Consider the following 16541-nt stretch of genomic DNA (forward strand, 5'->3'; position numbering starts at 1 on the left):
CTTTCAAAAACATTACACAATTGTTATGTTTCCAAACTTTTGATAGGTATTGTATATTTTCTGCCTTATTCTGTCAGTATTTTTTTTTTTTTACATTGTATAAAATCCATGAGGATATTAGTGGATGTTGTTCAGCTGTGTATTTTATTTCTTACCTAATTAAAAGCAAGTGATCAGAACAAAAATAAAATGTCAATTAGACAAAGGTCAGATAAAAACTGCTATTACACCTGACATTTATGTCCCCCTTACTTCTGAAATGATGGCTAAGCCCGAGTTTTTAGTTTAAAATGGTGTCATGTAAATGGCCCCTGCCAATACTGCTGTGTTCTTATCCACTAGATGTCAGGATTTGTATTTTTCAATTCCCAGAAACTTTTGTGCACAAAGGTGAAAGGACTCTGTAATAGACACTTTGTTTAGTTAAAAAGTTACTGGGGATGACTTTTACTTGGCCATAAAGTCTGGAATGTAATATATGAGTGTCATGCTCTTTATTTTTCACTCATCAATCTGCTCTGACCCAAGAGTTTTCCTCCACTCACTGCACAGCTCAAATGACAGCTTCAGCTTTAATTTTAATTGCACTGTTGTTGTTATCCTCACTACAATCCATACGGATACATTGTAGTTAACAAGAATGTTTATGAATTTATTCAGGCCCATTAAACATCTCTAATTTTAACCATCAGATGGTTGTGTACAGATGGATCAGTAATAAGCTTTTATATTAATCTGCCAGGTGCCAATTCTTCCTCAAAACCCATTACACAATCTATCAGTCTGTTGCACTCCTTCAGTCTGGGTGTGGGGTGTGTCTATGCTTGCATATATGATATATTAGCTGAACTTTGTCAAGTCAGTGCAGTAAAGACAGAAGTGCCTTCTTCATGTGACACTACAGGCTCTTATTCCACTTCTGATGTCAGAGGGTGAGTGTTGGTCATTTTTTCTTTGGCTAAAACGTTTTTTGAAAGTCTTGTTACGTTAGAATAAATACATTTGAAAGGCGTGAGATCATTTGTAAAAGAGACAGGATATATAAGATGAGAATAGAGTGGCCATATAGTAACCAGTAAATTAAGAGTAGAACTTTGAAAATTACTTATCAAAGACAAAAGTACTTATCTCAATATTATAATATTTTTAATAGCGGGAATGTTTTCACTTTCAGACATTTTATTGTCACTGTACGCTAAAGGCTGATCAGGTTGAATATGGTTATGTATCTTACAATTGTTTTTTATAGAGTACTTCGACTGCATCTGTCTGAAAGAAAATAAAAGAGCAGCTTGTGCACCTACTTGTGCTTTTTATGTTGAGTCCAATCCACATTCCACTGAGCATCTATCAAAACATGGCTGTTCTGTTATCAGTGGTTGTTAAAATATGGGTCACCATCATGAAATTGCATTTGGATCTGGAAATGAAAAAAATATTTTATTAGGTAAAGACTCCCTGTAATTTGACTTACATGATTCTATGCTTTGGTCAACACACTGTAAAGCTACAGTACATTTTCTGCACATTTTGGGACACCCCTCAAACAGTCTGAGCCAATCAGCATAGGCAGAGCCGCGGTTTCCAGGAAATCAGTTTATCAGCGGTTCACAGTTCACAATGTCACACATGGGCACCCACTGGCAGTAAGCAAAACTCCCTTATAACTACGTAAGCTTGTTCAGAGTAGACAGTCTTATCTATTGTTTTGATGCAGTAACTCAGACCAGAAAATGTTTTTCCCGCAATGATAAATTATTTTATATAAAATATAGAGTATTACGAATCTCTTCAATAACTTGAGGTGAGTGACAGCTTTTTAAACCTATATCACCAACTGAAGATGTATTTAAATTTTCAAATACTTTTGTCTTCAGAAGTTATTAGACCTAAATTAGACTAAATAATCAGAAATTATTTAAAAAAAAATTGTTTCTTTATAGGTTTATTAAAAACTTACATATTTAATTTAATTATTAAAAATCATAACATATATAGCTTTTAAATAACCCATTGACTGCATTTTTATAATGTATTATTAACAGACAGATGTCTTAATACAAAGTAGAAGATGGGTTAATGTAAACTGTAAAAAAGTCAAACAGAAACATTGTTTTTCAGATGAATAGTAGGCTGAGTTGATGAAACTATATCAATTTACCATGATTTTTACTATAGTAAGGAATTTTTTTTTGGTAAATTGAGGAAATGTTCATTCTAAACAATCATGGAAATGCATTGTATAACAATTATGTCGGCTGTAGTTATAGTTTTTAAAACTATTAAAGTTGACCATAGTAACCATAGTTTCCACTAAAATAACAGTTACTATAAAACTGCTAGCTTGGAGTTAGCCATCAACATAAAGAAATTAAACAAAATTGTACAAAATACCACAGTTAAAACATGGTTACTCTGCAAGAACTATGATGTATTTTCACAAGGGGCAAGTGTATTGAAAATGAAAGTGTATTATCTACCTCTATGTATTATATTTTTTAACAGTTTTAAATTATTTTGTGTACTTTTTGTGTAATGTTATAGTGTAAAATGTTTCAGAAAAAAATTCTAAATGTACATTGTAAATGTTTTTCACTCATTAGACACAACTTGCTAAACCTTTTAAGCTCAGACATCTTAAACCTTGTATGTTACATATCTGGAGATACTTAGTCACTTTTACTTACACACTTCACACAATATATGTCAAACATCTGATACTCTCAACACACTCCGGTAGTAAATCTGTTTTCTTTTTTTTTTTTTTTTGTTACCCAGAGACAGGCATCAACTGTGACAGTCAACCCATATGATTCATGCACACACCCCTCAGTAGAGGAGCAGGCTGTGATCCATTACCGTCCTTCTCTGAGACCTCTACTTCCCAGGCCTGCCCTAAACCATCCACTAGTCCCCATGACTAGCAACCCAAAGCGTTGGGTAATAAAGCCCTTCTCCCCTAAGCTAGAGCAGTCGGATTTGCGCTCCATATTGAGCCCTACTGGTCAACCACAGTCACTAGAGAACACGTTGAGTAGCAGTCAGGACGGTGACTCTTTCAGGTTCAGTTTGGAAAGCATAACAGTAACAGGCATGCAGCCCACTGTGAAGGGGTCATCTGGCAGTGGTAAAAGCACCCCAGACATGATGGTCCAGGCCCGAAAAGTGTCTGTGTCTGAGGATGGAAGTGACAGTGAGGACTGGATGGCCAATACCCCAAGCAACCCCGACAGCCCTGGAACTGCCAGCAGCACAGGCTCACATGTTGGGTTCTATTCCTTCGTAGATGACCCAGCAAGCCCAGAAGCAGAGATGAATGAAGTCTACATGATTTCTCCAAAAAGACAGGCCAAACTGAATACCTTGAAGGAGAAGAGCACCTTTAAGCTGCAGACGTACACAGAGGAAAAGAGACCTGGAAGGCTATTCGAAGAAACTAACGGAGATGACCGTTACAGAGTTAAGGATGCCTCTACGGTGAATGAAGAGGAGGAAAATCAAGATCGAATTGAGATCATCCGGAATCAGGCACCCAAGAATAGCCCTGCCCTTAAAGAGCAGTGGAGTGCCTTGGAAAATCTGGACCTCAGTAGCATGCCACAAAGGCTCCTGGATGGGTTTAGTCTACGCTACAAACCAGTGAGTGCAAAGACCGAACAGGCCAGGGTTGAGCCTGGCACCATAGACAGTGAGCAAATTGATTTCAATGCAGCACGAAAGCAGTTTTTAATGATGGAAAGATCAAAACAGAATCCCTTCCAACAGAGCCCTCAGCAGCTTACTTACTCCCCTAAATTGCGAGGACAGTCTCTATCCTCAACAGCCAACATCTTCACTCCAAAACAAGTAAGCAAAGAGAACAGCCTAGAGGAGAAGCAGATCCCACTTGCAACACAACAAGAGGCACAAGTAAAGACTGTAACTGTGACTGAGGATCCAGAAGATGGTGTTCTGAGTGGTGCCATAGATGGTGTTGATTCTGGTCTTGGTGACCGAAGTGGAGGCTACACGAATAATTGGAGCATTTCGAACGAACCTTCCATTTCAGAGATGGAAAGTAGCATGACAATGTTTAGTGCAGATGAGACTCCCATTCAAAGGGAAATCAGAATTTCCCAACAACGTGAGGAGAGTCTAAGACGATCAAGGGGTATTTTGCGCTCAGACAATTCAGAGATGGTGGAGATTAGGACAAAGCCAATTCTGACCCTGTCGTCTTCACAGGTGAAAGCTGCAAAAGCCAAAGAAACAAACCGAGTGAGTTTCCTTGTTCAGAGAGAGCTTGAACTTGAGAAACAGCGACATAACCCACAAAGTGTTTCAAGTCACCATATTCGAGAGAACCAAGTACAGGACAAGAAGTCATTTGATTCACAACCCGATGAAATTGTAATCACATCTACGAGGACAAGTTTAAGAGAAAGTCCCTCAAATGATGTAGAGCAAATAGCAGTCTCTGAAAATGACATGTGGATTACAGAGCAACCTGTACTAGTAGATGAAGTTGACATCTCAGATTCAAAGGAGGTTCTTTCGCCTTGCTGTCCTCATCGACATCCTAATGAATCTATGGTTCAAAGAAACACCGACAGCAGCACTTTTGGAAACCAAACCCAAATGAGTGCATATTCAGAGGAAAACAACCATTCTGAAGTAAGGGTATATAAAGAAAATGGTGTTGACAGCCAAACCAATAACCTCAGAACAAAAAAAGAGCCATCCTGGATTGCAGAAAACGACAACAGCATGTTAGGAAAGAACAGATTATACTCTCCAAATATTCCGTCCCCACTGGATCCCACAAAAAATAGTTGGTACACTCCTACAAGGAGATCTCACCTTGAGCACACCAACTGGAGCCCCAAAATGCAGAATGCCCCAGACAGCATCCGCCAGGAAATTGAAGAGGACCTCAGGCGTGAACAAGAGCTCCAAAATCTGAGAGAGTCTTTCTCAGTACTCCCCTCAGCACCCATGACTTCAGTGCCTACTTCCTCTGAACCCAGGTCTCCATTATATAGTAGTGAGGAAACTGTATTCTCACCACAAACGCCACATGGGGACATAGCAGAAGTGGATTCTGTAATTCCAGAAAAGAAGACTGATTATAGTTACCCTTATTCCTGGAGTCTGGACACTTTCTCGGTCTCTCGATTATCCATGGCAGGTAAAACTGTTCAGTCTCACTGCACTCAATACATGGCAAACATAAACATAACAAATGGGCAAAGGGGGACTGCATATAGGCACTATTGTCTGTTGTCTTATTATTCTGTACAATGTTTGGGGCAAATGCATTTCATAACTTTAGCTAACTGATTAACTTAAGTGTTAAATGTTTATGGATGTCAGCAGCACAAAGGAATGAAAAAGAATTGCCAACTTAGTTTCTGAACTTTGGACATGACATGGCATTCTGATTCACTGAAGAATGATTAATCATTTACTTTATGGATGTAAATGCACATTTCAAATTAAAGACTGTTTTTCAGACAATGCCTACATGCTATGTCTTGTTTTCCCATATAATTTGTGCTGGTGCTTGGCCCTCTTCATATAAACCATGGATTCATGTCAGGCCGAGGTTACAGTACACTTATCAGTACAGAATCTGTATCCACAATGAAATTAAGACTACATTTCAACAGATATATAGTATGTTCAGATGTATTTGTTTCAAAAATGTTCATGAATACATGAAACAGTATTTAAACATTTGAACTGTAATCCAGAGAAAAGGAATGGGGAAACAAATTACTTGTTTAAGTAGGTGAATGAATCATAATCATAATCTCTTGTTTTTCTTTATCACTCCAGATAAAAGTCTACAGTTGTCCTCACAACGACCCAGTTCCAGACTGCCCTCTATGTCAATTATGACACCCCAGCCATGGGGAAGCCCAAAACCTATGTCCCCAACTGTTTCCCGAGTAACCCCCATCAAGCCCTTGAGCACACTTGCCGATGTGTCATCACCTGTCTCCCAGAAAGGTCTGACTGAGACACTGCTAAAGGACTTTGAGGACAGACGTGTCAAACTGAAGCTGGAAGAAAGTGCAGTGAGTGAACTCAGTCTGCTGAATTTCACATTTACCATGTTTATTTCAGGAAACACTTTGATATCACAAAGGGTAGTTAGTCCAAAAAATTTAAATTGTGTCATCATTTAAAGCTGCAGTCCATAACTTTTTTGGGTTAAATACTATCCAAAATACATTTTTGAGCAAGTACATAACCAGCCAGTGTTCAAAACTATCTGCTTGCCTTAGCTCGATTCAAAACGGTAAGCTTGTAATAATGTTTTTAACTCCAGTGGGTACTGGTGGATTTCTGCGGGAAATTCGAGCATGTCTTTGCGTCATATCTGTACAAATAAAGAAGGTGTCCCGGCTAGTAGGCTATATTGCGTGTGAGGATGTTGGAGGTGGAGATATAGCCTTTTCTCACAGCACTTGATATAATTAAACTTATCAATCTGATGGCGGATCCAGAAAGGTTCAAACGACAATCACCAGTGACAACTGGAGATTCACCTGTTGTAAAATGCAAAAGACTTTGGAGTGGCTACATAAAAAAACAAGGATAAATATCGTAAGGGCTTTTGTAAGGTGGCGTGAACTCTGTGTTTTGAAGGGGTTCAAAACGGACACAGAGACGGCTTTTTTTCTGCTGGACAGGTAAGAACCAGTTCTAAGGAACATTAAAGGGTAACTAAACCCCTGGTCAGAGCCTGACTCCACCCACTGGCAATATTTGAAAAATGCTAGAAAAGTGGGCAGACCCCAGCGGAGATAGAGGGGACGAACCGTGAGTGGGGGGCGTGCACCTGAGAGTCCTGCTGTCAGACTCTCTAAAATGGAGAGTTTGCTCACAGGGTCGCAAGACGACGTAAAGTAGGCTACATGCATCTGATGAGTTTTATCGAGTTGATGTCAATAGCGCGCGCTCTCTATAGGCATCATATTTTGCCGCTATGTGAAAAAATCCAGCAAAATGCGCCGACGCGTTTGTCGACCCCAGAGGATTAACTTAGCCTAACCATAAATTGTGATTAAAATATATATGATCACTCACATCGCCGCTGCAGTGGTGGAGTCCATGCAGGAGTAACGTAGCAGCGTTTGGCACTGCGGCAGCGCGAGCTGTGTGGAGAAGCCCATTTCCACCTCTATTGCGTTGGAGAAGCAATCCGGCGTAAAATGCAGGTTTCACACTCACGGTCTTCCAGGCCAAGTGCATGCAAACACTGGCGCCTAATTTCCAAGTCTGCTGGAAAGCTATGCAGTCCAGCAGTGCTGTTGCAACCAGCAACACTACACTACGTACCCTCCTGACCACTGTACTAAATACAGATAAATCTACGCTAGCTCATACCAAGGGCGTGGTGAGCTCGTACCAGGGGCGTGGTGAGCTGGAACCTGCTTACGTCACCTGCCACCGCTTAAGTCACTTGCCACCGCAACATCCAATAGGAAAATTCAACTGCAGTAGCCACCGTTCAACCTTAAGAGGGCAGCACTCATATATTGTAAAATTAAGGCCCCGTTTACACGTACATGGTTATTTTGAAAAACGGAGACATTTCCCTTCGTTTGCACCCTTCGTTTACACGCAAACGGAGGATTCGCCAATGAAACCGATTCTTTCTAAAAACTCCGGCCAGAGTGGAGATTTTGAAAATCTTCGTTTGCACGTTTGCATGTAAACAGAGAAAAACGGAGTTTTAGGCAGCGACGTCACAGAATGTGACTATTTTCGGGATTCTGATTGGCTAAGGTGGGCTTGAGCTTCTCGTTACACTGCCACCTACAGGTTTGGCATGCTCTTGACAGCATATACACAGGTTCGTGTGCACGATGTTATTTTTGAAAACGAAGAGGGGAGAAATGTCCGTTTATGAAAATAGCCATCCACGTGTAAACGTAGCCTAAAACACTTTATACCCAAATGTCAAAAAAGTTGCTCGAATCAATGAACAGCACTAATAAAGCCCCATTCTTACAGATCATTAACTAAAAAAAGTTGGTTTAGGGTTTAGTTACCCTTTAAATTTGTTGGTATGACAATTAGAAATTAGACTGCACAGAAATGGAAACTGAACTACAGTTAGCCCTAATACACATTAAATGTAGTCACGCAATGCTGATGTTGTCAACATTAACAATATGAGAACAAAGTATAATTTGCATGTGATATGATAAGCGATCGTTAGATTTAATCACCGCGATTTACTGCAATGCTTTTTACCCTTAGTTGGTCAGAACAAAAGTGGATGTTACTTACTTGTTTATTTTCATGTGAAAATTCTTATGTTGGTCATACTTCCAAAAAGTAGAATCTGTGATTCCGAATGACAGTAGGCCTATCCACACCGGCGCGGTGACTGACAGCCGCACATTCTCCTCAAAAAATTGGATTCATCCGAGCTGTGCTGTGCTGAGGCACAACCCACGTAAAGTTGATAATTCCGCGAATAACTGCAATTGCAGATTTCGAAGCTACGGACTGCAGCTTTAATCATCTAATTTTCATTTTTGGGTGAACTATCCTTTTAATGTCATTCCAAATCCCAAATTCAAGGAAGAAAAAAAAAGTAATATATCTTTGAATAATATAATATATTTAGTAAAATACATATATACAATAGATAGTTTTAACAATGTATTTAGAGACGATAAAAAAAATATATAATTTATAAATTTTTATTTCCTCATTGTCTCTTAGTACGCTGGGATCCAACCTGTTGATGCCGTAAACAATGAGGTGAGATGAGGTTTTCTATGTCAAGTACCCTCTGATAAAGATCCAGTTTGATCATGTTGTGTAACAGCGGTTTCTCCACAGGTCGTAGAGGCCACCCGTGTAACAAGGCATAAAAACCAACGAGCCCTGCAGTGGGAGGCGGGCATGTACGCCAACCAGGGGAGCTAATGAATCATCATCGATATAACAGGATGCACACCTGAAATCATCTTCAGACAGGACTAGATTTAATACCAAACTGCACTTACAGACACACTACTTGTGCCACCTCAACATATAAAGTCAATAAACGTGAAACATGGATGGGCATCTCATTCACAGTTTTGCTGGCTGTTTAGAATCAACTGGCATGGTGGAAATAGTGTAGGTGTGGAGAGCATCTTGCCTGCTTGGGGTGAATTGTATGCATTCGCTTCTGCAGAGAAGCTCTAGCAAATTCAATAATGAAAACTTTCTTTATCTATTTCTCCGCCCAGTACATTAACAGTAACATTTAACTATCATCCTTTATTCTTTTAAAAATACACATTTATATAAAATGAAAATAAAAGATCAAACTGTAGTGCAGATTATTTAATGACCTTCATCAGTGCTTAAATGGACAGGTCAAGCTTTCTTTTTATATGAGGAATAAAACAAATTAAGAAAAGTATAATCACAGAGCCAGTTTCCATACGTAAAGAGGAGGGCCTAAGAAATCTGGACCTGGACATGAACTCATTAACACACACAAGCCTGTTGATCTAACAAAGTGGTCTTTGTTTTGAAATGTTGAATCTTGCTTTTTACTGAAAAATGTAAAATATTAATAGAATATTCCTTTTGTATTGAATTTTGAAGATTCAAAAAGTTGCTCTGGAGATTTTTGCAGTATTGTAAATGTGATATGAGAATTGTCTTTTTTAAAGAAAAAAATTTACAATCTACTTAAAGATTATACATTGTAAGTTATGTCATCATCACTCAGAAGAGTTTTGTTTCAATAATAGTCTGGTATATCTAAATTAACTTAATAGATGTATTCTGTGTTGTTAACCTAATAATAAAAATAATGATAATACACTAATATTAAAAATATATAATAAAATGCTTGATTTTAGTAGAGATGTTTCATTTAGTCAAAAATATTTATCATATTTTTGTAGAATATAAGATTTGCTACAAGATTCAAGGGCCTGGGGAGTGATTCCCAACCAGTGGTACTGCGAAAGATTTTAAGCGAAAGAGAGAACAAAAATAGATTAAACTAATTGAGATAAATTTTATGATATTTGTATCACTTCTCACTTTTAAGGAAATCAAACATAATGGAAAAGGAAAGGAAATAGGGTTTTATACATTTGCTGAGTCAATCACAGTATTATTTTTTTATTGTTTCTTTTTTTTCAACATTTATAAGTATATACCGGTATCAGGGCTGCCAACTCTCACGCATTGAGCGTGAGACTCACGCAATTGACACTTTTCACACGCTCTCACGCCACACATCCATTTTCTCACGCACAGAAAAATTGCGGAGCAAAGAGGTACTTTTGATATTAAACTAATTCTCAGCTCTTAGATTCCGTCAATTTTATTACGAAATTCAGACAAAAATACGTTTGGCGCTTGTAAATGTGACGTGACAGATCGCTGAGCGCCTCAGTTCAAGTGCACGTGAACCGATCACCTGTTACTTTTTTATTTAAAGATGCAGTACAACTTACCGAAAGTATACATAATATCGACCAATTAGTGTTTTTCAACCACGGAAAGAGGTCAATATAACAGCAGGAGAACAATTATGTCACATAACGTTACATTTACCTCAGGAAAGCCATTTAATGACCATATGTTAATTGAAAAGAAAAAAATAGCTAGAGGAGATTTTGCTGAGCACTATATTATATTTTTATTATATTTTTACTTATGTCATTAAATAATTGTTATTATAACAAAAACTGCATTATATTTAATTTAATTTGTTATTTTTAACCTTTAAAAATACCAGCAGATTGGGCCCTCTATGTTTACAGCATTAGGTGAGATTATTTTTTTAAATAAAATTTAAAATAAACATGTATCCAAATTAGTCAATATTGAATCAAAATCGGAATCAAATCACAAGAATGGAATTGAAATCTTGAAATTTTTGTCAAGCAATAATAAAAACTGTATCCTACCAGTCATTGTACAATGTAAACATTGTAACATGTTGTCACTAAACTGCATAAAATTATATTTAGTTACCAAATGTTTTGACAATCACAATTACACTTATTGTGATGCAATATTTGTTTTTACATACCCCCCCCCCCCCCTACCCCCCCCCCCCCAAATCTCACTCCAAGCTAAACTCAAAAGTTGGCAGCCCTGCGGTATGAGCTAAGCTGAATGTTTGGTGTTTATGAAGGTGTACTTGAGCCTTATTAATTATGTTGGGACACATAGACAAAAAAGGTTGGAAAACACTAGTCTAGTAATTGTAAAAAAAAAAAAAAAGTTAGATTAAAAAAACAAACAATCAAATTATACATTTATACCGAGTGTCTTGACTTGTTTGCTAACTACTATGTTAACAAGTTCCACCAATATTCTCATCCCACTAATTAAGCACTGTCAAAATCTGATACACCTGCAGAATAATCTTTTCTTCACATGGTCTCAGGCTCCAGTCCATCTAATGAATACCTCTGTGCAATATTTCTGTTAAATTCAAGTTAAATGTGGTGTTCTGTTGTTGTTGTTGTTGTTTTTTCTTTGAATGCCAGCACATGTATGACTATGGCACTACAGCGCCCCCTAGTGAATAAACTCTATTAACATGATTTTTCTAAATCCTTGCAATGTAATATGCTTAATTGTTTGGTAATTCAGTGGCAGTGTCATAAATATGTCTACACAACAGCATAACAGATTAAATGAAGCCACAGATGCTAGACAAGACTCAAAACCACCTCTGAACGAACCCCTGTGTATTGATATCACACTTTGTTTTTATGCTCTCCAAGGTGAAATTGAGGGAATCTCATGGTACAGTAGATGCATTCACAAGCAGCAACAAGTTTCCTTTTAAAATCGCTTTCACTTCAATCACACAGCTTCTATCCTGATTTAAACTAAGTTCAATGCCAAGCGGGACTTTCCACGCTTCCACATCAATTAAAATCCATTTCCAGTAGATAAAACCTGTGAGTATATCATGAGATTTTTTTCTGTATTTTAACATCAATTTTCATATTAGCCTGTACTAGCATTTAAATGCATGAGTGTAATTGCATAACATCTGCTATTGTGTGTATAATCAGTGAGATGACATATTTTATTCAGCATTTATAATTTTGATTTAGAAGATGATCAATCTTAATCTTTGGGCCATGTGAAGACAACATAGGCTTACTTCAGCTTGTACTGTTGTTCTCTTTCTATTTATTTCCATGCAACATTAATGTCAATAATATGGAAAGATATGGGATAGGTGTCACACTTTTTTACTACAGTAAATAATTCTCAAGGTGGGTTTATTTTTTACTTTATCCAATATGCAATATTGGAATATATTCCAATATTTGGAATATACCAAAATATGTTTGGCTTTATTCTGTAGACACACACCTTAAAGTTGCTTCCTAAATGTTTTCTATATATAAAAAATAAAAAAAATCAGGAGAGATTGTACAGCAAAAAGACATATGTACTACAACCTGAAGTTGGACATTTTACAATTATAACATTTTACATTTTAAAAATTACATTTTACTAAAATGGGCCATTTTGATTTGAGAATATTTGGAATAACATACATATATAATGCCCGTTTTTGGTGAGTATCCTCATAAGCACAGTCTCAAATGAGTTTTAAAATGAGTTAGGATTTCGAATTGAAGGTCTTGAAAAAAGATTTGGGAGAAAATCAATTATGTGTCAAATCCGTGTCATGTCATGTTGCATTAGGTCTTAACGTGACAGCAGCTTAATATACCTGCTGCAGTCTGTGTCATTAATGTTAATCAATGTTAGTGAAAGTTCTAGTAAACTGAGACGCTTTCAAGGATGTCATATTTCTAGTTTACTTAAAAAAACTAAAAAACAAGGAAAACAATGACCAGAGTACTTGACAAAGCTGAACCAATAACAAAAATATAAGCGCTCGCACTTAGTATCGCCGTCACATGGTACGAGTTACTTTTCTGAGTGCAGGCACTTAGCAACCATCCAGAACACCCTAGCAACCGCCTAGCAATCATTCAGAACACCCTAGCAACTTAAAACTGCTTCAAGCTTTTTGTTCACAAACTTTACTCCACTAGTTCGTGCTATTGCTTGTAATTTGTTTATGCATTCATATTTTATTACTGATTTCTCTGTTTTCTTGTCTTAAAAAAAAAAATACTTTATAGTAGTTATAGGCCAATATTTTCTGTCGTGGTATAAAAATTGGAACCGAGAAATTTCACTGGTCATAACATATTTATAAAGGTTACATGGGTCAAAAACAACAAAATCAATAACTAAATGTGACATTTATTATAATGGTTTTATGTGAAGATTGTTTTAAGTTCAATTCAATTAAAAGTTGTTATATTTTAAAGCCTATTTTAATGTTAAAAATGATGGCTTTCAATTATACTGTAATGTTGAATTGCTATGATTGCTCATTTCATTTGCAGAATTTTGAGACAAAAAAACTTGATTATTCATGATTAATTTAAGAAACAAATGTGTGATTAAGCTAATTAGTTAATTTTATTAAATAGATTGACAGCACTAATATATATAAGGCTTATCTTTTGTCTTAAGGTCTGCCAATCAAATGGGGGCCATTCTGACTTTAGTGGAGCCAGTGGTTGTCATAAATAAACTGGGGACGTCCTTCTTTGAGATGGCCCTCACGCAGACTGTGTACAACCATTCGCTGAGGGCAACACGAGGAGACAGTGATCAAGCACAGGCGTTATCCTCACGCTTTCTTCTTATTCAGAGTGTGTTATCCTCAGTGGCGGCCATGTTGTCCATTATACCACTGAGCCACATGGCAGACCGTCATGGACCTAAAGTCTTCCTGGTGGCCTCTCAAATGGGTTCGGTTTTGGGCATGTTTATGCTTGTCATCTTCATGTACTGTGATGTTCCTCTGGAGTTTCTGTACTTGGGCTCTTTGCTGCATGGTTTGAGTGGAGGCGGGCCAATGTTCTGGGCCGGGGTGGCTGCCCTGGCATCTCTGAGTTCGAAGCAGTGCAAACGCACTCTTAAACTCAACATCGTGGACTTCTGTTTTGGGGTCGCAGGGGTCGTGGGAGATCTCCTGTCTGGATATCTGTACCAGATGGGACCATCAATTCTCCTCCTGACAGCAATTCTTGTCAGCGTTGTGGCACTACTATACACTGTGTTTGCCTTCTCTGACTTGAGATGTTCCCAGTCCGAGGGAGAGCCGTTGCTGACTGAATCCGAAAGTGGGAACACGATGGATCGAGTCTCCATAGGCATGCTAATGACAGCCATGGTGCTGTTCATGTTAGGCGTGATCGGGGCAGAAAATGTGCTCCAGCTGTATGTACTGAAGCCCCCTCTGAGCTGGGACTCGGTGTGGGCAGGATATGGCAGGGCCGCCACTAGTGCCATGTACCTCAGTAGCTTCTTAGGGGTTGTGATTCTGTTCAATGTGTTGGGGGACACAGCCCTCACTCTTCTGGGGATTGTGTCCAACTGCACAGGGATGGCAATCATGACATTTGCAATAGAAAGCTGGGTCTACTTCCTGGGTAAGTTGGTTTTAAGGGGTAGTTCACCCAAAAATGAAAATTTCAAATGAAAATCATTTACTCACCCTTGAGTTGTTCCAAACCTTTATGAGTTTCTTTCACAAAAGAAGATATTTTGAAGAATCTCGGTAACCAAACAGTTGATGGGCCCCATTGACTTCCATAGGGAAAGTCCATAGGGAAAAAAATATTGTGGAAGTCAATGGGGTTCATCAACTGTTTGGTAACCCATATTCTTCAAAATATCTTCTTTTACATGGTCATGTAAATTGTCATGTAAATTAATAAAATCTTTTTTATACTGAATATAGATTTTTAATTATGCCAAGCTCTAAAATATTTTATCAGGTAGAAATTGGACTATCAAACAGTAAACAACAGAAAAAAAATAATGGGACCTTTGAATATTGCTGTGGACAACTCAGTTTAGCGAATTTTTGCAGACGAAATCTAGTCATTTCAATAGGAATCTACGCAATTGCGAATTTTGCAAGAGGGCAAAAGATTTACATGTCCATGATGCTGCATCTACGCTACTAGGTGTTATAAGTCCAACATGACTGACATAATGTGCAATATAAAAAATCATCATTGTAAACCTGCTTTGGTTTTAATATGTTTCTGCATTGAGATGTGTTGTTTCAAACAGCTAGAGGAATCATGATGTTCGCCTGCGTTCCCATGCCAACTCTGCGAGCAATGCTGTCCAAGAATCTGCCTCCACAGCAATATGGTAAAGTCACAACTGCACAGAAACAAAAGTTAAAGTAACTATTCTAGCAGGCCATTTATGGAAGTCGATTAGAATGTATTTCATCTAAGTACAAGCCATATATCTGAAGTCATAATGCATGTTATTTGACTTCATATGAGAGTCCTCTGCTGTTTCTCTTGGCAGGGCGAGTTTTTGGCCTACTCCAGCTGGTTCTGGCTGTGACTGACCTCTTGTCTAATGTCTTTTTCACCTCCATTTACCCACTTACTCTCGGCTGGTTCAGTGGCTTCTGCTTCCTCCTCTCCTGTGCCATTAGTTACATTAGTGCCGTCCCGATCATGTAAGTAAATCTACCGTTAAAAAAACAACAGCAAAAGTTTTTTGGTGGTTTCTTCTCAGATCATGCGTAGTAACAGTTACTTATTTTGTTTTTCAGTTATCTAAGTGGCAGAGAACATGGAACCTGAGAACATGAAAATGTGTCTGTTGTAATTAATTTTGAGCCCCTAATGAGATATGGTGATTGAAAATATATGATTCAATGCTTTTGTGTTTGCATTCCATGTGACACTTTGCGTTCTCTCACCAAAGTTTTGCATCCCCATGAAACTTTGCATTCACTTGCAAAAGCACTGAAATATAGTTATTCCTCCCATCTTATGTCACAAAAGTTTTGCAAGTGAACGCAAAAGCATTGAAATACAAATTCTTCACATGTCATTTTTCCCCATCACCATGTGCCTTAAAGAGACCTAAAATGAAACCTAAAATGAAAATTAAAGGAATAGTTCACTTAAAAACGAAAATTCTGTCGTCATTTACTCAGCCTCAACACAAAGGAAGATATTTTGATGAATGTCTGAAAAAAAAGAAAGAAATTTAATGTATTATTTAACAAAAATCCTGACCTTGGCCTTTGGTCTTCTGTGCAAAGCTATAATGTGACGTGTGCGTTCATGAGACTCTATTAGCGCCGCAGTTCAATCTGACTTGCCCAGAAAAAGCACAAAAGTTGTGAGAAATTAAGATGAATAAAAACACGACAGAAATACAATGCCTATAAATCCCAAAAGATTATCTGTGTGCTTTCTTAACCGTGAGTAGAATATCTCCGGACTGGAACTCCGGTTGTCAGATGACAGTCAGAATGACAGTTGCCAGATGTGAACGCGATAACTTCTTTACCTGGTCACTATTCACTGTCATTATATGGACGAACACAAGCCCTTTGTAGTCCTGCAAAGAAAGAAGGGCATTCGGTATTAGAACATAACCAGGATGAGAAAATTATGATTCAATTTTCATTATAGGGTGAACCA

At 37.8% G+C, this 16541-nt stretch overlaps 2 protein-coding genes across 3 annotated transcripts; both read left to right on the forward strand.

Annotated features, from left to right (window-relative positions):
• Positions 1-808: 808 nt before the first annotated feature.
• On the forward strand, positions 809-11570 carry misp (mitotic spindle positioning). Of its 2 annotated transcripts, none has more exons than XM_084100769.1 (5): positions 809-932; positions 2779-5167; positions 5818-6059; positions 8725-8763; positions 8845-11570. In XM_084100769.1, exons 2-5 carry the CDS (start codon positions 2917-2919, stop codon positions 8929-8931), a joined length of 2619 nt encoding a protein of 872 aa, XP_083956895.1. In that variant the 5' UTR covers positions 809-932; positions 2779-2916; the 3' UTR covers positions 8932-11570. The 2 variants fall into 2 exon arrangements, with proteins under 2 accessions (XP_083956895.1, XP_083956894.1); XM_084100768.1 differs by lacking the exon at positions 809-932 and adding an exon at positions 1628-1804.
• Positions 11571-13555: 1985 nt separating this feature from the next.
• On the forward strand, positions 13556-15725 carry LOC311074290 (solute carrier family 46 member 2; the record flags this gene model as incomplete). The annotated part of the gene is made up of 4 exons (XM_084100778.1): positions 13556-14507; positions 15157-15240; positions 15406-15562; positions 15659-15725. 4 exons carry the CDS (start codon positions 13556-13558, stop codon positions 15687-15689), a joined length of 1224 nt encoding a protein of 407 aa, XP_083956904.1. The 3' UTR covers positions 15690-15725.
• Between the last annotated feature and the right edge of the window lie 816 nt (positions 15726-16541).

Source organism: Abramis brama, assembly GCF_963993115.1.
Source record: "Abramis brama genome assembly, chromosome: 23".
Taxonomy (NCBI): Eukaryota; Metazoa; Chordata; class Actinopteri; order Cypriniformes; family Leuciscidae; genus Abramis; species Abramis brama.